This window comes from Piliocolobus tephrosceles, chromosome 20, assembly GCF_002776525.5.
Source record: "Piliocolobus tephrosceles isolate RC106 chromosome 20, ASM277652v3, whole genome shotgun sequence".
Lineage (NCBI taxonomy): Eukaryota > Metazoa > Chordata > Mammalia > Primates > Cercopithecidae > Piliocolobus > Piliocolobus tephrosceles.
The window spans coordinates 201,488-223,909 of NC_045453.1; the positions used below are offsets into that span (position 1 = coordinate 201,488).

Genomic DNA, 22,422 nt, shown 5'->3' on the forward strand with positions numbered 1-22,422 from the left:
ACATTGTAAAGGACAGAATAATTGGATGCCGTTAAACATGTCAGGGAAAAAATACCTTGCTCAATTTAAAGTGATCAATGCAAATCCTAACTGCCTTTTACTCAAATGTATCATGCATTATGACATTAACGTGCTCCTAAAGAGCTTAAGTCAATGGTCTGTAAAATATTTATTACATAAATCTAGAATGAATTTTTCAAGTAATTGATGGAAACTTTTACAATGTAAGATTTTAACCATGTTGCGTGTTGAATTTTGTTCATGGGGCTAAACACTATTTAGTAACAGATAGGTAGATACGTTAGTTATTTTCCTCGTCATTACAATATATACTGGTTTCCATGAACACAATACCTGTGGAATGATTTTTAACATTGGAGCTGTTTTTTTTTTTAACTTTTGTTGTAGATTCAGGGGTTCATGTCCAGGTTTATTATTTAGGTAAATTGTATGTCATGGGGGTTTTGGCGTACAGATTATTTTGTCACCCAGGTAGTAAGCTTAGTACGTGACAGATACTTTTTCTTATCTTTTCCCTCCTCCTACCCTCAAGTAGGCCACAGTGTCTGTTGTGGCCCCTTAGTGTCCTTGGGTCCTCATCGTTTAGTTTCCACTTGTAAGTGATTGATTAGTATTTGGTTTTCTATTCCTGTTTGTTTGCTTTGGATAATGGCCTCCAGTTCCATCCATGTCACTGTGAAGGACATGATCTTATTCTTTTTATGGCTGCATAGTATTCCACAGTGTATAGGTACCACATTTTCTTTATCTGATGTACTGTTGATGGCATTTAGGTTGGTTCCATGTGTTTGCTATTGTGAATAGTGCTGCAGTGGACATATACGTGCATATGTGTTTATGGTAGAATGCTTGATATTCCTTTGGCCATGTACTCAGTATTGGGATTGCTGAGTCGAACGGTAATTCTGTTTCTAGTTTTTTCTTTGAGGAATCACCACACTGCTTTCCATAATAGTTGAACTAATTTACACTCCCACCAGCAGTGTATAAACATTTTTCTTTTTTTTTTTTTTTTTTGAGACGGAGTCTGGCTCTGCCGCCCAGGCTGGAGTGCAGTGGCCGGATCTCAGCTCACTGCAAGCTCCGCCTCCCGGGTTTACGCCATTCTCCTGCCTCAGCCTCCCGAGTAGCTGGGACTACAGGCGCCCGCCACGTCGCCCGGCTAGTTTTTTGTATTTTTTAGTAGAGACGGGGTTTCACCGTGTTAGCCAGGATGGTCTCGATCTCCTGACCTCGTGATCCGCCCGTCTCGGCCTCCCAAAGTGCTGGGATTACAGGCTTGAGCCACCGCGCCTGGCCTAAACATTTTTCTTCACAACCTTGCCAGCGTCTGTTATTGTCTGACTTTTTAATAATAGCCATTCTGACATCTAAACTTCTAATGAGATGTTAGAACCAGATAAGAAGAAGACTATTACATATGGTCAAAAGAGCCTGGAGGTTTTATTCCTAACTAATGAGATGATGTTGCATAAATGAAATAAAAAGGCAGAAGATACAATACAGTGCTGCATGTGCTCAATATATATCCATTTATTAAAGCATATGCCAGAGGATCGCATCACACTATGCATTTAGAGAAGTCATTAACAAAGCAATGGCCTAACAGTTTAACATGAATTAGCCAACCTCACTGGTCTGTGATTCCACACACAGCAGAATGGTTCTGACAGTCATGATACTAAGCACTTCTGTACTTAACATATTAGATCAGCCTGTTCACAAAGTACAGTCATTATAACAGGCTCTTGCTTCTGTAAGTAGTCCACTAACAGTTATGACCATAAGTTATAATTACAAAGTACCGTTTTACAGCCATATATTTTGGCATAGACTCTAAAAAGTCAAATCATAAAACAGAAAATGCAAATATTCATAAACTTTTATATTCAGAAACCAACTTAGCTATATTTAGGTACCAAGCTGTATTACATTGTTCTCCTACTGCATTTGATACATTTGGGGCTTATAAATACAAATTACGAAATTGTAAGCAATTTCTTCTGACTTAATTTTACTATTTTTTCACTAAATGGATGAAAGCATGACTTTTGGCATCAGTACAATATATAATAATATTGCATTCAAAACTAATCATTGAATATTTTTAAAAAGAAAGCACTGAACTGATTATAGAGTCATAACTGTCAGATGGAAGATATTAACAAGATAGTTACTTACAGGTATTTTTCAATGAACCTTCCATCCCATTTCTAAACCATTAACCCAATGACTTTTTAAAGAATGAAATATGGTAAAACCAAGACATAACAGTATATGACAAATGCATTAACTTACCATTTTTACAAATGTGATGTGACCTTGGCAGTTTTAAAGAACAAAGTTTTTTGTCAATATATATCAAACGTTGTTAACAAACTCTAGCATTGCTTTGTGTAAGTCTGCTTTAACAGCATTTCTTCACAGTGATATTTCAGAAAGGTTGGAAGCCGGTCGGCAGAAAATATTTCCCACCTTTTCTATTTTAATTTGTATGCAAAAAATCACAATATATCTGCAAATATAAAATTACAAATGCTTTCTAGAAGTGACTGACTGCATTTCTAGTTATGGTAGAAAAGGGTATTTGTAAGACATCTATAATGAGGTAAGTAAATAAAATGGAAATTGAGTAATAAATGTTTTCTGATCTATGGGCAATATAAACTAATTTAACAAAGACAACTGATGGGCAAACCCAAAAGACTAGTTTTTAAAATTATGTTTAGTGAATGTGAAATAGGTAAACAAACATGTGAAAAGGTGTTCTTGATATTTCACTTTACATCATAATTTTGGCACTTCATTGGAATACTTATTTCCCAAAGACCAGAATTGGTATAAAAGTTCAGCAAGTTTTTTTACATACCTTGTAGACATCGTACATGAGTACTGGCAAACATTGAAATGTAGTGAAATAAACATTCCCACGTATATGCACATGCATGCAGTAGTCATACAATTATAGTTATGAATTTAGCTTGCTGTGTTTGTTTCAAGCACTCTCTTCAGTAGATCTTGTTTCCGATTTAAGTCTTACAAATTCTTTAGCCACATCATCACTGGTCCTCTGAGAGAGTATTCTAAGGATAGTCAAACCAGTTTCATCCATAGAGATATTTTTCAGAAGAGGATACCATGCCCCATAGCTTCCCTTTTCTGCTATGTTCTGTAGCTGAATGACTGTCATTCCGATAATTCGATCTTCTCTGGCAAAGCAGTAATCCTTAACTGAGAGATGAAGTTCATAAGCCCCTGGTCGATTTTCCTTTCCCAGAATGCTGTGTGGATTAAAAATACAAATTTTGAGCAAAAATTTTACTTCCACTAGGCAGTAAATTGCTGCAAATTGTATACAATTGGATCTGATTATCACGTTGGCAAATAGAATATCAGTGTATCGTAACCCTTTAAATTTGACTTAGAAGGCTAATTTTAAAATTACTTTTTCCCTAGACAAAAAATGGGAATTAATCAGTAGAGGCAGGTCTCCTGATTGCGGGTACAGTGGAGTTGGACAGGAGTCATGGGGGCTAGGCCAGGGTAATGGGTACCTCTTGGTAGAGTTTCTATGCCATGTCAATATCAGTTACTACTATCACTTTACCTCCAAATCCTGAATAAGCTATTACAGCTAGGAGTCTTCTCTCAGGGGAATACACTGCACAGCCCATCAAGCACTATTCACAATATGCTAAATTGGATACAAATCTCCAGAGTAAATCAATTCCAGCAGAGCCTGGTGATTCAATGCCAATTATTTCCTATGGTAACAGTGAGAACTGTCAAGTGTGTGGCCTCTCCTCACAGCCACCTAAGACAGCTTGTCAGTCAACATAATAAAGAAGGCCAAGTGGTGATATGGTAGACAGTCTTCCTCCACCCCTTAGTTGTGTTCATTCTTTTTCATATTCTTGACTTTCTAATGACTGTACATCTAGCCCTCAGCAGTACCAGCTTCCAAATCCCTTCCTTTTACAGGTGACTTTTTTCTGATGAAACATTTTGCAGAGTCCAAATGTCATTTCCAGGAAACACTGGTAACTAAACTTTGTGCTTTAGGGAGTATCTGAAATAATGTGAAAGAAAATGGAAGCCTAGGGGTAAGACTAGAAGAGCAAAATATGATGGGAACCAGATCTCTTGAATTAAAAATGCTGCCTTTAAGTAGCTCGCTGTGTTAAATTTAACAAGAAACTTTAGTTGGGTCCAGGTTTTTGTGTAAGGTGGAGAAGTAGATAGTGAAATGTTGTAAGCTGGTTTACTAGCAGGAAATGTGATCTATTAGGACCAGGACCCTTTTGATAGAGTTAGGATACTTCAGTTTTATTAAGTGATAAGAGGATGAAATATTCAGAGCAGAGTGCTGAAATGACTACAGGAAATCATGAACAAAAACCTGTAAGGGACTGTTTTGGCGTGTACATCCTTAGGGCGTTGTCCTAGGCCTTGTAACTTCTCTACGTATCCATTCCTAGGTTAGAGTATTTTTTGAATTAAATGACATCCCTTGAGAGTCTGACAGCCTTCTCCAAATTAATAGATTTAAAACATTTTTATCATCTTCCATCTTGGTAAATTACTATCTTCCCAACTACTTATGGCAAAAATTAGGGGTCATCCTTGATTTTATTCAGTACCAGGTGTCTCCCACTTGCTCCCCGTGGATCCACCCTAATTTTTGCTGTTTGCAATAGGAAAACTCATCTGTTTGGACTGCCTCAGTAGGGTTTCTTCTTGCTTCCAGTAGATTTTGGCCAAAAGGGAACCCAACGAAGAGGTTGGCAGTGAAGAGAGTGAAGTCAGAGTCTTTATTTCCCTGGCTCTTTGCCTGTGAGGCTGCCTCCAGTAGGCTGTTGCCCTCCACGGACTGTCACTGCTGCTTTCAAGGCAGCTGAAGGCTGAGTATACATCAAGTTTTCACTTTCCTAATTTTAGTAATGACTCTTTCTCTACTCTTCTCAGGCATAAGCATGGTAATAGCCTGGTTACTATTAGCCCCAGGTCCCATTGTTACTTAAATTTCCCTACACTTAACCACTTTGTGAATTCCTTTGTAAGTAAGCTCATTTTGATTTACTCTAAGTTGAGCGTTCTTGGGAATTTCTCTTTCATGTTCTACCTCTAGCCTATGGCAAGAATCTACCTTCCACACATGATAGAGAATCTTCCTCATCTATTTCCCTACTACAATCTGGTTAGTCACTCATAGCTATTGCCTGGACTATTGCAATAGCCTTCTAACTGATCTTTACATATTTGGTCTTACCACCATATAATTATTTATGTACACAAGAAACAAAGATGTAAATCATATTGTTCATCTCTTCATTTGAAAACCCTTCAGCGGACCACCTATTGAATTTAGAATTGCATATCCCTGTGTGACACGGAATCTGTACCTTGACCTCTTCTCCAAAGTAACTGGATCTCACTCCTTTATCTATGATGTGCTGCTTGTTAAATATCCCAGACTTGTTCTTGCCTTAGAGTCCTTGTACTGGCTATTTCACTTGGTCTGAAATGTTCTACTCTTCCATGCCTGGTTGACTTTTTATTTGTACAGGTTTCAGTTTAAAAGTCACATGCTCAGAGAGGCTTCCCTGACCTCCCAGGCAAAGCAGCTAGTCATAGCACTTATCGCATACTTCTGCATATAGTATTTAATGCCGTATGACAAATATTTTGTGACTGCATCATACATTCCTCATCTGTAGAAAGTAATTTACGTGAGTGTACTACAAAAGATTTATTCAGACACCTACTATGATATATACACCTAATGACTATAACATTCGGTGATACATGGTAGGCACTGAACAGATACTGAATGAATCAAAGGGAACTAAAAAGAGAGCCTTCTTCATTTTCCTTAGCCCTTCCCACTCCGAATCCCTCAGTAAAGTCAGCTGTACAATAACTATTGCCTAGAGGCATAAGTAAGGTGGGTTTGTGACTTACAACTGAAACGTTTCATTGTACTCTGGTGACCGACCACATGTTGCTTTTTGTTTTTGTGCCTTGTTTTCTCCTCTTGTCGCCAAGGTTTGGTCCCAGTATACAAGCTTCCACAAAGGGGCGGAACATTGCTGTGGTCTGCCAGTAGAGGTCATTAATGGCAATCACTAAAAAAGGAAAGGAAGTATCACATTTTAGCAAACAAAGGTGTGGAAATTTAGAGTGCATTTTTAAAAGTGATTTATGAAGTCAAAAGTTAATAATAGTGCCCTAACCCCAATGACAAGACACTGCACTCCAATAACACACAATTTTCTTTCTGGAATGCACACTTGATGGAGCTTTTCAGCTTCAAGTTGTGTGGCTTTCGTGAAAAGTTAGCTGCAATTAAAATGACATCTGTTACTAATGAAAAGTTACCGCTCTCCTCCTCTTGTAAAAACACGGTGGTGTTCATATTGAAAATTAATTAAGAAATGCTCATCGGGAAATAGATAAAATCTATAAATTTACCAGTCAAGGACAATATTTTAGATTGTATGCTTTCAATATTTAGTTACTTTATATACAAAATGATATTATAATGTGTTACAATCTTATAAATAGTTTTTTTTTTTAAGTCTATCGTGGCTAATTTTCTAATTATATATTTTTTCAATTGCTACTAATATTTTGCTCTGTGGCTATTTCATCCTATATTAAGCCAGTCACTTGTTAGATATTATAACTGTTTTTAAATTTCAGTCATAAAAAATTACTAAATGAACATTCTCATGTGTAAATCCCTTTGCTCATCCTCAAAGTCTTATAATTAAAATCACTACTGCAAAAGATTCGTTAACCTTTCACATTGTTGGCAGCATATTTTTCAAAAATATTTAAGGAAATTGACAGTATATAGTACTGTACATAATCTTTTGTAAAATATAGCTATTTTACTTTCATGATGTAAAGATACAATATGTAATGTAATTCTGAAATATATTGGGCAACCCTGGTTTTGCTCAAAGTGAATATTGAAATGACTAATATAGAATGAGTGTATTGTGAACAAAATGTTAATCCTTTAATTTCATCTTTGAAATTACCCCTGCATTCAGGCTGCTTTTACAATATGAAACCAACAAATCGAGCCACTCATTATAAAGAACTCTAAGCCAGTTGTTGGAAATCATACAAAAAGAAGCAGGTTTTGTGAATAGTTAAGAACATACTTACTTAATATTTAAAGTACAAGTTTTCAATGAATATCATGGCAACAACCACAAAATAAATATCCAATAAAGTTAGTTTGTATATTTAATCAGTGTATTTATGTATTTTGAATAATACATGCTAAACATTAGTGCCACTGATATTTGTCTATTTTAAATCAAAAGTTTGGGTTTCATTAGGAAATTTTGAGCATGCCCTAAAATAATTATGCATATTTTTTACAACTTCAAAATGCTAGAGAAGATGCATTGCTGATATCAGTATTGCTGCAGAAGTTTAGAAGGCTGTTTTGATGTATCTAGACCTGAAGCATACCTTTTACAGTGACTTTATGATCGCCCGTTCCTTGGGTGGTTGTGATGTCCACGTGAACAGATATCTGACCCACGGCATCTTTGGAGGAAAGACCTGAAAATAAGCAGAGGTTTACTGGCCTGAACTTTCAGACTAGTTAATAATGGACAATTTCATTCTATGCATGAGACATAAAATTTATTATTGGAAATGAATAGTTCATTCATAGCATAATATTCCCTTAGGTTTGATAGGTAAGTCTGAGGCTTAGATGTAATAATTACCCCCACTGAACTAAAGTTTCATTTGGTCTGCAGAAGTCCTAAGACATTCTGTTACTGCTTTGATGGATCAAAGAACTTCAGTTGATTTCCTAGCCGCTTAATGAAGTTATATTCATTGCTTGCACACAAGGATGCACCATTGCTTTTTATTACTTTAAGAACTTTTCTACAATGTGCCATACCAGAGCACTGGGAACAGAAAGGTAGCTTTGTTAGGGTACCTACCTTCAGGAAACTCATAGTTGGCCAGGGGAGACCCACATGTAAATAAGTTGTTGTAATATATTTGTAGGGTCTACCAATAGCATTTTAAAAAGTCAACTCCATCCTGGGAAAGATTAGTCAGGGGTTAAAACTTACTGTATTGGAAAGGGCCTGTGATTTGGGTTCAGATAAACGTGAGTTCAAATCACAGTATGCCACCACTGCTTCTATGATCCTATTTCTTAAATGAGGATGATACCAACCTCTTACTATATTCACATTAACATATCACTTATGAACACATACAACATTTTCCCCAAACTGAAGCACATGCTCTATTTGTTACCAGGCCTTTATCTTTTAATGTAAAAATTTATCATGCAGGTCATTCCAGTTCAGTGGTAAATGTTCAATGACTACATGCTTGGAAAATAAAACATTAATGTTTGACATTTAATCCATTATATGAATATATAATTTAACCATATTTCAATTGTTTTTAATTCCTTATTATAAACTATAATTATTATAATCCATTATATGAATATATAATTTAACCATATTTCAATTGTTTTTAATTCCTTATTATAAACTATAATTATGCTACAAATTTATCTACAGTATAGTTTGTAAAAGCATAGTATTTTTGTCAGTTATGTGGAATTTTAATTTCTACCCATAGAAATTATAACTTTTGCAATCTCATTTGCAATATATTAGATTAATACAGATCTTATTTCATAAAAATGAAGGCTAATGCTGAAAGCCCAGAACCAAAGATTCTGAAAGACTTTCACTTTCTATCTTGAGAGAACCATCAGGATTTGGGCCAGAACCTTTCAAGGGAACCTGCTGCGATGAGCCAGTTCACCACAAGGGCCTCTCTCTTTGGCACAGCCATTTTGATGATAAAAGGACTGGAAGATAGAAAGTGGTCGCTTTGGACATAAGAATTTTAGAGCAACCCTTCACACTAACCAAACAGACAATGACCCCTCACCACTAAAGGTCACCACTGAAGTACAAATGGAGTCATCTTTTTTCTTTCCTTCCTCCCCCATGCCAGGGAGACTACCACCAGGAGAAAGAGGTCATACCTTTATCTTTTACTCTTTGTACTACTGAAGTCACGATTACGATTACAGCCTGCTTTTGGGAGAGAGGTTTTTTTTTTGAGACAGGGTCTTGCTCTGTTGCTCAAGCTGGAGTGCAGTGGTGCAATCATAGCACACTCCAGGCTCGATTTGTAGGGCTCAGGTGATTCTCCCACCTCAGCTTCCCAAGTACCTGGGACGAGAAGTGTGCACCAGCACACCTGGGCCTCCCAAAGTGCTGGAATTATGGGCGTGAGCTGCCATGCCCAGCCGAGAATAGAGCTTTGAGCCAAAGCTTCAATGTGAGCAGAATGAAACCTTAAGAAATGAGTAATTCTCTAGCAGCACGAGTAACTAATACAGTATGAACCTGGATTGTGAGATCTGAGAGTGCTGCACCTGGCCATAACATTCTAAGTAGGGCAGTATCAGTTTCGGTTTGGTGTCCTTAGTTACGAAGGAAGACTTAGCTGTTTTAAGACAAGTAACGCTAAACATATACAATGTAAGTTTTTCCTTTCTCAAATTGCTTATCTGCTGTCTTCCATTTATACACCCTACCTGTGTGTGTGTTTTCTAATAAGATATTGAGGGTTGTATTGATGTCAGGGGCGGAGGATTTAAAAATCTTTCTTATGTACTCAGCAGTGCCTGAATACTTTTCTGAAATCTCCTGGGTGGAAACATTTACTAGTTTCTCAAAATACATATTTCCTTTTCTAAGACAAAATTTACTCTTCAATTAGATATAAATCTTGAGAACTGGATGTGTAAGGTAGTACAAACCTAAAGTGCAATGCGGAACATAAATTAACATAAATTTTCTGAAAATTGTGGGTTAGAAACAACGGGCTAGAAAGTATTATCATTGCGGCCGGGCGCGGTGGCTCAAGCCTGTAATCCCAGCACTTTGGGAGGCCGAGACGGGCGGATCACGAGGTCAGGAGATCGAGACCATCCTGGCTAACACGGTGAAACCCCGTCTCTAAAAAACTAGCTGTTTCTCCTACCAAAATATAAGCTCCATAAGGGAAAGATCTTTGCCCTGGTCACAAATACTTAATTACTACCTAAAACAGTTCCTAGTACGTACTAGATAAATATTTGCCAAATACAGTTACACAATTAGAAAACTTAAGAATATTATTTAAAAGATAAATTGTAAATTAAACATAAACTGAGGTTATAAGCCTGGCATTTTATCATGATTTATATCTCTATTTTGATTTTTAGCTTTTTAAAAAAGAAGATATTATAGAAATAGTTAAGGCCCCAAGAGTTCTCCTCCCTGGACTCTTTCTCCATTATCATGAATTCAGAAACTATTACACCTGAATGTTTTTATACTTGGTTTATGGACCCATAAATATTTATTCATTATTCATTAATAAGTTTTAGAAATATTAACAGTATTATGAGTATCATTGTACAATTTTATTTCACTAGATATTGATTCTGAGATTTATCCATGTTAAATAGACAGCATTGTAATTCACTTATTTGAAACTACTGTATAGTATACCATTCATGAATATTTTACAATTCATGCATTCTCCTGTTAATATCTAGTAAATATAGCAACACAATTTTAGACATTTTTTAATATGTCACCTGTTGGGATTTTGATCATTGTATTTATAAATTTGGAAATTGATAGTTCTCTACAATTATTCAGCTATTCATTTATGTCTTGCTCTGAATATCAAAATCTTTTAGAGGTTTTATACATGTTTTGCTACATTTGTAGGTATGTTGTTTTATTTTAAATAGGATATTTTAGTTTAATTGGCTATTATGTAAAAAAGCTATTGATTTTGTAGTGAGTAAATCTTCTAATTGTTTTTATATAGATCTATTTATGCTTTTTATGTAGGTAATTATGTTGTCTGCTTCCAAAATTTTTTGAAAGTCTCTTGTTCTAGAGATCTGCGTCAAGATGGCCGAATAGGAATAGCTCCAGCTCCCAGCGTGAGCAACACAGAAGACAGGTGATTTCTGCATTTCCAACTGAGGTACTAGGTTCATCTCACTGGGGCATGTCGGACAGTGGGTGCAGCCCAACGAGCAAGAGCCAAAGCTGGGCGAGGCACAACACCTGGAAAATCGGGTCACTCCCACCCTAATAATGCGCTTTTTCAAGGGTCTTAGCAAGCAGCACACCAGGGGATTAAATCCCATGCCTGGCTCAGAGGGTCCTACGCCCATGGAGCCTCCCTCATTGCTAGCACAGCAGTCTGAGATCTAACTGCAAGGCAGCAGAAAGACTGAGGGGCACCCGCCATTGCTGAGGCTTAAGTAGGTACACAAAGCAGCCAGGAAAGTTCAAACTGGGTGGAGCCCACCACAGCTGAAGGTGGCCTGCCTGCCTCTGTAGACTCCACCTCTGGGACAGGGCATAGCAAAACAAAAGGCAGCAGAAACCTCTGCAGATTTAAATGTCCCTGTCTGACAGCTTTGGAAAGAGTAGTTGTTTTCCCAGCACGGAGTTTGAGATCTGAAAACAGACTGACTGCTCAAGTGGATCCCTGACCCCCGAGTAGCCTAACTGGGAGACATCCCCTACTAGGGGCAGACTGACACCTCACACAGCTGGGTACCCTTCTGACACGAAGCTAGGAACGATCACACAGCAACATTTGCTGTTCAGCAAAATTCACCCTTCTGCAGCCTCCGCTGCTGATACCCAGGCAAACAGGGTCTGGAGTGGACCTTGAGTAAATTCCAACAGACCTGCATCTGAGGGTCCTGACTGTTAGAAGGAAAACTAACAAACAGAAAGGACACGCACACCAAAACCCCATCTATACGTCACCATCATCAAAGACCAAAGGTAGATAAAACCACAAAGATGGGGAAAAAGCAGTGCAGAAAAGCTGGAAATTCAAAAAATCAGAGTGCATCTCCCCCTCCAAAGGAACATAGCTCATCCACCAGCAACAGAACAAAGCTGGAATGGAGAATGACTTTGACGAGTTGAGAGAAGAAGGCTTCAGTTGACTCAACTTCTCTGAGCTAAAGGAGGAAATACAAACCCAGTGCAAAGAAACCAAAAACCTTGAAAAAAGATTTGACGAATGGCTAACTAGAATAACCAAAGCAGAGAAGTCCTTAAATGACCTGATAGAGATGAAAACCATGGCATGAGAGTTACGTGACAAATGCACAAGCTTCAGTAACTGAAGATAAAATGAATGAAATGAAGTGAAGTTTAGAGAAAAAGGAGTAAAAAGAAATGAACAAAGCATCCAAGAAATATGGGACTATGTGAAAAGACCAAATCTACATCTGATTGGTGTACCTGAAAGTGACGGGGAGAATGGCACCAAGTTGGAAAACAGTCTGCAGGATATTACTCAGGAGAACGTCCCCAACCTAGAAAGGCAGGCCAACATTCAAATTCAGGAAATACAGAGAATGCCACAAAGATACTCCTCGAGAAGAGCAATCCAAGACCCATAATTGTCAGATTCACCAAGGTTGAAATGAATGAAAAAGCCGGGCGCGGTGGCTCAAGCCTGTAATCCCAGCACTTTGGGAGGCCGAGACGGGTGGATCACGAGGTCAGGAGATCGAGACCATCCTGGCTAACACGGTGAAACCCCGTCTCTACTAAAAAATACAAAAAACTAGCCGGGCGAGGTGGTGGGCGCCTGTAGTCCCAGCTACTCAGGAGGCTGAGGCAGGAGAATGGCGTGAAGCCGGGAGGCAGAGCTTGCAGTGAGCTGAGATCCGGCCACTGCACTCCAGCCTGGGCGACAGAGCCAGACTCCGTCTCAAAAAAAAAAAAAAAAAGAAATGAATGAAAAAATATTAAAGGCAGCCAGAGAGAAAGGTTGGGTTACCCACAAAGGGAAGCCCATTCAGATTAACAGCAGATCTCTTGGCAGAAACCCTACAAGCCAGAAGAGTAGGGGCCAATATTCAACGTTCTTAAAGAAAAGAATTTTCAAACCAGAATTTCATATCCAGCCAAACTAAGTTTCATAAATGAAGGAGAAGTAAACTCCTTTACAGACAAACAAGTGCTTAGAGATTTTGTCACCACCAGACCTGCCCTACAAGAGCTCCTGAAGGAAGCACTAAACATGGAAAGGAACAACTAGTACCAGCCACTGCAAAAACATGTCAAAATGTAAAGACCATCGATGCTACGAAGAAACTGCATCAACTAACGAGCAAAATAACCAGCTATCATAATGACAGGATCAGGTTCACACATAACAATATTAACCTTAAATGTAAATGGGATAAATGCCCTAATTAAAAGACACGGACTGGCAAATTGGAAAAAGAGTCAAGACCCATCAGTGTGCTATATTCAGGAGACCCATGTCATTTGCAGAGACACACATAGGCTCAAAATAAAGGGATGGAGGAAGATCTACCAAGCAAATGGAAAACAAAAAAGGCAGGAGTTGCAATCCTAGTCTCTGATAAAACAGACTTTAAACCAACAGAGATCAAAAGAGACAAAGAAGGCCATTACATAATGGTAAAGGGATCAATTCAACAAGAGCTAACTATCCTAAATATATATGCACCCAATACAGGAGCACCCAGATTCATAAAGCAAGTCCTTAGAGACTTACAAAGAGACTTAGGCTCCCATACAATAATAAATACAACAATAATGGGAGATTTTAACACACCACTGTCAACGCTAGACAGATCAACGAGACAAAGTTAACAAGGATAACCAGGAACTGAACTCATCTCTGCACCAAGTGGACCTAATAGACATCTACAGAACTCTCCACCCCAAATCAACAGAATATACATTCTTCTCAGCACCACATCGCACTTATTCCAAAAACTGACCACATAGTTGGAAGTACAGCACTCCTCAGTCAATGTAAAAGAACAGAAATTATAACAAACCATCTCTCAGACCACAGTGCAATCAAACTAGAACTCAGGATTGAGACACTCATTCAAAACCGCTCAACTACATGAAAACTGAACAACCTGCTCCTGGATGACTACTGGGTACATAAGAAAATGAAGGCAGAAATAAAGATGTTCTTTGAAACCAATGAGAACAAAGATACAACATACCAGAATCTCTGGGACACATTTAAAGCAGTGTGTAGAGGGACATTTATAGCAGTAAATGCCCACAAGATAAAGCAGGAAAGATCTAAAATTGACACCCTAACATCACAACTAAAAGAACTAGAGAAGCAAGAGCAAACACATTCAAAAGCTAGCAGAAGGCAAGAAATAACTGAGATCAGAGCAGAACTGAAGGAGATAGAGACACAAAAAACCCTCCAAAAAATCAATGAATCCAGGAGCTGCTTTTAATACACAGATCAACAAAATTGATAGACTACTAGCAAGAATAATAAAAATCAAATAGATGCAATAAAAAAGGATAAAGGGGATATCACCACCGACCCCACAGAAATACAAACTACCATCAGAGAATACTATAAAAACCTCTACGTGAATAAAAGAGAAAATCTAGAAGGGATAAATTCCTGGACACATACCCTCTCCCAAGACTAAATCAGGAAGAAGTTGAATCCCTAAATAGACCAATAAGCTCTGAAATTGAGGCAATAATTAGTAGCCTACCTACCAAAAAAAGTCCAGGACCAGATGGATTCACGGCTGAATTCTACCAAAGGTACAAGGAGGAACTGGTACCTTTCCTTCTGAAACTACTCCAATCAATAGAAAAAGAGGGACTCCTCCCTAACTCATTTTATGAGGCCAACATCATCTTGATACCAAAGCCTGGCAGAGACATCACAAAAAAAGAGAATTTTAGACCAATATCCCTGATGAACTTCGATACAAAAATCCTCCATAAAATACTGGCAAACTGAATCCAGCAGCACATCAAAAAGCTTATCCACCATGATCAAGTGGGCTTCATTCCTGGGATGCAAGGCTGGTTCAACATACGCAAATCAATAAACGTAATCCAGCATATAAACAGAACCAAAGACAAAAACTACATGATTATCTCAACAGATGCAGAAAAGGACTTTGACAAAATTCAACAGCCCTTCGTGCTAAAAACTCTCAATAAATTTGGTATAGATGGAACTTATCTCATAATAATAAGAGCTATTTATGACAAACCCACAGCCATTATCACACTGAATGGGCAAACACTGGAAGCATTCCCTTTGAAAACTGGCACAAGACAGGGATGCCCTCTCTCACCACTCCTATTCAACACAGTGCTGGAAGTTCTGGCCAGGGCAATCAGGCAAGAGAAAGAAATAAAGGGTATTCAATTAGGAAGAGAAGAAGTCAAATTGTCCCTGTCTGCAGATGACATGATTGTATATTTAGAAAACCCCATCGTCTCAGCCCAAAATCTCCTTAAGCTGATAAGAAACTTCAGCAAAGTCTCAGGATACAAAATCAATGTGCAAAATCATGAGTGAACTCCCATTCGCAATTGCTTCAGATAGAATACAATACCTAGGAATCCAGCTTACAAGGGATGTAAAGGACCTCTTCAAGGAGAACTTGAGTGAAATAAAAGAGGACACAAACAAATAGAAGAACATACCATGCTCATGGATAGGAAGAATCAATATCGTGAAAATGGCCTACTGCCCAAGGTAATTTATAGATTCAATGCCATCCCCATCAAGCTACCAATGAGTTTTTTCACAGAAGTGGAAAAAACTGCTTTAAAGTTCATATGGAACCAAAAAAGAGCCCGCATTGCTAAGACTATCCTAAACCAAAAGAACAAAGCTGGAGGCATCACCCTACCTGACTTCAAACTACACTAAAAGGCTACAGTAACCAAAACAGCATGGTACTGGTACCAAAACAGAGATATAGACCAATGGAACAGAACAGAGCCCTCAGAAATAATACCACACATCTACAGCCATCTGATCTTTGACAAACCTGAGACAAACAAGAAATGGGGAAAGGATTCCCTATTTAATAAATGGTGCTGGGAAAATTGGCTAGCCATAAGTAGAAAGCTGAAACTGGATCCTTTCCTTACTCCTTATACGAAAATTAATTCAAGATGGATTAGAGACTTAAATGTTAGACCTAAAACCATAAAAACCCTAGAAGAAAACCTAGGTAATACCAATCAGGACATAGGCATGGTCAAGGACTTCATGGCTAAAACACCAAAAGCAATGGCAACAAAAGCCAAAATTGACAAATGGGATCTAATTAAACTGAAGAGCTTCTGCACAGCAAAAGAAACTACCATCAGAGTGAACAGGCCACCTACAGAATGGGAGAAAATTTTTGCAATCAACTCATCTGACAAAGGGCTGATATCCAGATCCTACAAAGAACTCAAGCAAATTTACAAGAAAAAAACAACCCCATCAAAAATTGGGCAAAGGATATGAGCAGACATTTCTCAAGACATTTATGCAGTCAACAGACACATGAAAAAATGTTCATCAGTGGCCACCAGAGAAATGCAAATGCAAATCAAAACCACAATGAGATACCATCTCACACCAGTTAGAATGGTGATCATTAAAAAGTAAGGAAACAACAGATGCTGGAGAGGATGTGAAGAAATGGAAACACTTTTATACTGTTGGTGGGACTGTAAACTAGTTCAACCATTGTGGAAGACAGTGTGGCGATTCCCCAAGGATCTAGAACTAGAAGTACCATTTGACCCAGCCATCCCATTACTGGGTATATACCCAAAGGATTATAAATCATGCTGCTATAAAGACATGCACACATATGTTCATTGCGGCACTATTCACAGTAGCACAGACTTGGAACCAACCCAAATGTCCATCAGTGACAGACTGGATTAAGAAAATGTGGCACATATACACCATGGAATACTATGCACCCATAAAAAAGAATCAGTTCATGTCCTCTGTAGGGAGATGGATGCAGCTGGAAACCATCATTCTCAGCAAACTATCTCAAGAACAGAAAACCAAACACCACAGGTTCTTACTTATAGGTGGGAACTGAACAATGAGAACACTTGGACACAGGAAGGGGAACATCACACACTAGGGCCTGTTGTGGGGTTGGGGGAGGGATAGCATTAGGAGATACACTTAATGTAAATGACCAGTTAATGGGTGCAGCACACCAACATGGCACATGTATACATATGTAACAAATCTGCACGTTGTGCACATGTACCCTAGAACTTAAAGTATATAAAAAAAAAGTCTCTAGTAGAGAGAAAAATTATCTCTTAATTTTATGTGAATATAGCCTTTAAATAAAAGTAACATGGAGAGCACAAAATCAGGACCCCACTGACCTAATTCATGTAAGTATAAAAATCCTAAGTGAAATACTGACAAAATGCAAGCCTTTAATCAAGTAAAGCTTATTAAAACTTTTATAGTAACAAGAAAAGTTTGGTTTAAACTATTACCCTAATAAATATCTCAAAGTATAAAATTATTCATATTTGGAGGGTAGCTTTTAAATGTGATTTTTGAAAAATACCCACTTCTTTTGCAAAAAAATTTCATATTCCCATATAAGTCATTAAAAATTACCTTTTAAAGGAAACAAAACAAGACTATGAGAAATTAGAATAAATGGAGTCAGTGACAAAGAACACCATTATTCAATTCAATGTTCTAGGAGAAGTTTTTACTAATGGGGAAAAAGTTAAACTTGAATCATTTGATATCTGCATGTGGAAAATCTTTTGGAACTTGAAATCAAAATCAAATCACAAACTTAAAAACAAAATATTTGTAGATCAGTCTGTCAACTGGGAAAATGTTTTGCAACAGATGTTACAGATTTCAAGAAGGTTACTATCCTCAATGTATGAAGAAGTCATACAAATAAACTCCAAATGAAGAAATAGATAATTCACAAGAAGAAATTTAACTGGTTCATGTGGAAAATGTGTAACATTTAAATAAGGTGTCTAGTATGGCTTATCATATTAGCATATATTTTAGCATGTTTTTTAAACAAATACAACCACCTAATGCTAGAGATTTTGTCAAAAATGTAAGTACTTGAGTCCACTACTGATGGGAAGAAAAATTAAAACTATGATTCTGGGTGGAAAGCAACTTGGGTATTACATGCTTTCTGCATATTTGAGTTTATTAATTTCAACTATGAAACTATTCAAAATATATGTGAAACATGGTGTTTTATAAAATTCTGTTTGAAAATGAGAAACAAACTTATTTTGTAATTGCTGAGTAAATCATTAAATGAGATAGCCAAGTGATCAGTGCAACAGTTGTAAACATGACAGTTCAGAGTTAATATTATGTAAAATATTTATGTTGCAAGGTCATGTAAATGGATACATAATTGTGTATAAGCCTGATGAAACATTTAAAATAAGATTAAATTACAAAAAAATATAACAAAAGCTTAATTTTTTTGAGTATTATCTTTATACTCTGTATTTTCTATTGTTTTCCAATTGCATGTTACTTTTTAAATAAAATAAATGTAGTTAGAAGATTTCAAAATGTGTGTTAAGAGAGCTTGATTTAATATTGGCTAAAGCATAACAGTTATCGAGAAACTTGATAGGGGTTTCAAACGAGTATATGCATATACTTTTCCAGAAGAGTTTAAAATAGTTGAATTGTTCAGGATTCTCAAAAGTTCATCCAGAGATTATTTCAGAAATAAGAACTCAATATGGATGGACCTTCTCTTCTTTAGATGTTATCTTAATCAGACTTCTTTAATGTACTGTCGATCTCTGCTCACTTTTCTCTTCAAGCATAATTCTGCTGAAAATTGGTAGTCTCCAGTGACTTTTTTTAGCCAGCTGTATGTGTTTTTTCAGGTCCTTGGTATTTGCTATGACTTTGGCCTGTATGTGGTTGATTACTCTCTGGCAGTTCTTTTCTCCTGGGCTTCCCTAACTGTCTACTTCTCCGAATTACTTATTGTAGCTTCCTTTTTTCCCTTCGTTTAGCTTTTTGTTATGTGCCATCCACTATTGTGAGCTCTTGGCTTTCCACTCTCCTTTCTCTATTCTCAAACTTGAATCGTTTTAATATTGGTACTGTTAGTCCCTCCCCTGATCTTTCAATTGAACTCCATTTCTAATAGCCTAAGGAATATCCTTGCATGTTTTCATTTTAGTGGAACCTCAAAGTTAATTTTTCATATTCTCAAAATACCTCCAAGTGTTTACCTTCCCCACTTTCAATCTTGGTAATATTTTCCTACTATTCAAGCTCCAATCATTGGCAACCATGGGATTTATCTTGTTTTTATTTATTGACCCTAACCAGTAACTAAATCAGGTCCATTGTTCTTTATATAGTTTTAGCCTTTGTTTTATTTAATGCAGTAGGACTAAGTTTCCCAATATACCAATTGCATCCTGTTAACCCCTTCTAAACCTAAGGGCTCTTGCTGATTGAGTGGAAATTTTAAATTTAATCCTAAGCTTTAGAAATTGTTCTCCTATCAATTATAAATGAATTTACCTCTTACCACACTCAACAATATCCCTTTTTACAAACCTTCCTTGCACATATGCAAATACTACTTCACTTCCAAGCTCTGTTACCTCCGCATAGCTTCTCTAATCACTCCAACCAACACTACTGATGGCCACTTGTAGCTACTGTATTCTCTCCATACCATCCATTTTATCACTTAATATGCCACTTCATTGTGTATTCTTGTGATTTTCTACAGATCAAACCTATTACATCATGAAGTTATGCCAAGATTAAAACAGTTTTAATGCTAAATTTTAAAAAATACAGTTGTCTTAGATTTTTTAATACTATTGGTCAAATTGATGGAATAACTGATAGAAAAACAAAAACTGGTCATTGAAACAAAAATTTTGGAGATGAAAACTAATAGTGATGCAGTGTATGTAGAAGGTACGTGACAGTCTCCAGGCCATACTGCCTAGATTTGAATCCAGGCTTCACTAAATATCAGCTAGGTGATGTTGTACAAGTTACTTAATCTCAAATCCCACATCTGTAAAATAAGAGTTAATAGTTCATACCTATTTCAATTGTTGTAAAGATTAAATGAGTTACCACTTGTAAAGAACTTAAAATACCTGGCATATGTAAAGTCTATTTCCTAGCTATTATTTTGGCGATTGTTTATTAAAACATCAAACTATTCATCCCTGTTTACCTAGCAGTTTCTATAAACCTGTCTTACAGAAACACTTGCACAAATACACAAAGACACATATGACTAACATTTTTAGAGGTGGGTGGATCACCTGAGCTCAGGAGTTTGAGACCAGCCTGGCCAACATCATGAAACCATGCCTCTACTAAAAATACAAAAAATTAGCCAGGCATGGTGCCTGTAATTCCAGCTACTCGTGAGGCAGAGGTAGGAGAACTGCTTGAACCCGGAAAGCAGAGGCTGCAGTGAGCCAAGATCATGCCTCTGCACTCCTGCCTGGGCAACAGAGCAAGACTCTGTCTCAAAAAAAAAGAAAAAAAAAAAAAAAAGGCTGAAGACAACCGATATGTCTATAAGTAGTAAAATAGTGAGTACTTCATCGTATATCATATGAATATCATATGAAATACTGTGAATTCACACTAAAAGAGTGAATTCACACTAAACAGTGAAGGAATACAAGATATGAAGATCTACTGTAAAAAAAACTACAATATGCTTTGTATGGTTTGGCTGTGTCCCCACCCAAATATCATCTTGAATTGTGGTTCCTATAATCTCCCCATGTCATGGGAGGGACTTGGTAGGAAGTAATTGAATCATGGGGCAGTTCTCCCATGCTGTTCTTATGACAGTGACAGAGTTATCATGAGATCTGATGGTTTTATAAGGAGCTTTTTCCCCTTTGCTCCGCACTTCTCTTTCCTGCCACCACGTGAAGAAGCACATGTTTGCTTCCCTTTCTGCCATAATTGTAAGTTTCCTGAGGCCTCCCCAGCCATGTTGAACTGTGAGTCAATTAAACCTTTTTCCATTATCAATTACCCAGTCTCAGCTATGTTTTTATTAACAGCATGAGATTGGACAATTACATGCATATTACTCAATTTTACAGGGAAGAAAGAAGTATTATACATGTATGATTGAAGGTCTGGGAAAATAAACAATGCACACAGAGATGGTGTTGGCTGAGTGTATTAGCTTTGTGCTATCATACACTCTCATATTATCTGAACTGTTTAAGAAACATCTAGCGGCCGAGCGCGGTGGCTCAAGCCTGTAATCCCAGCACTTTGGGAGGCCGAGACCGGTGGATCACGAGGTCAGGAGTTCGAGACCATCCTGGCTAACACGGTGAAACCCCATCTCGACTAAAAATACAAAAAACTAGCCGGGCGAGGTGGCGGGCGCCTGTAGTCCCAGCTACTCAGGAGGCTGAGGCAGGAGAATGGCGTAAACCCGGGAGGCGGAGCTTGCAGTGAGCTGAGATCCGGCCACTGCACTCCAGCCTGGGCGACAGAGCGAGACTCCGGCTCAAAAAAAAAAAAAACATCTAGCACTTAATGAAAATATTTAAACATATTAAAAAGAATCAGAAAATTTAGAACAGGAAAACATAGATGACAAGTTCAGTTCACTGATTTAAAACCCTGTGCTTTCCCTGTCTGGAGAATACATACATCACTGATGTGGCTCAGTCATTTTGACCAGGATGTTATCTACCCTGCCAAGCAGCTATCATGAACAAATTGCTCAATTTGTGAGCATGTGAGTGAGTAACTGAACAGTGTTGAGAGGAAAATTGGTAATGTGCATCAATGGGTAGATGGAGCACGGTCCACAGTGATCCAATAATTGGTACCGGAGTGACAGCAGAAGACAGAACTGACTGCATTCCAGTAATCAATCAAGAATGCTCACCCAGCAGAATACTCAAGCAGCAGCAGTAAAAAGCCAATAAAAAATGAAATCAGCTTAGTTATGGACAACAATGCAAACACATCTAAGAGATGACCACAATTATCAGCAGTAGTTCCCAGGGTTCAGAACATTTGACTGAGAACTCATTTAACGCCAGAGCCTTAGAAACATTAGAAGCTAATGTTGAAATAGTAAAATGTAACTCACCATCACTTTGAAGCAGCCACTCTGCAGGAAGCAGGCATACACAAACTATCCTACAGAAAAGGCAACAGGGCTTGGTAATGTACTGCTCTGACCTTTTAAAACAAGAATTGGTCTAATCTAACGTAATTCAGCAAGGACAGTATAGCAAGATAAGGAACTGTAATGAATAGAATGAATAACATTTGTCAGAGGAGAAATAAAGAATATATATGGTTTCATTTCCCAGCAGATACAGTAAACAGAGGGTGTAATGCAATAAAACCTCAGTGTTTTTTCTCTTCCTTAGTGTATTTTGTTTTTTATTGTGACACAGTGCTGAATAAGAATTTGGAATCTGAAATATATAAAAAAATATA

General features: G+C 37.5%; 1 protein-coding gene across 1 annotated transcript in view; it reads right to left on the reverse strand.

The window, feature by feature from the left end:
- Window positions 1-1,527: 1,527 nt before the first annotated feature.
- LOC111529721 overlaps window positions 1,528-22,422 on the reverse strand; it is a 44,341-nt gene continuing 23,446 nt past the window's right edge. Inside the window, 4 exon segments of the mRNA XM_026455204.1 lie at window positions 1,528-3,302; window positions 5,983-6,011; window positions 6,013-6,146; window positions 7,510-7,602. Of these exon segments, the coding sequence (XP_026310989.1) occupies window positions 3,017-3,302; window positions 5,983-6,011; window positions 6,013-6,146; window positions 7,510-7,602 (542 nt within the window). The 3' untranslated portion in view covers window positions 1,528-3,016.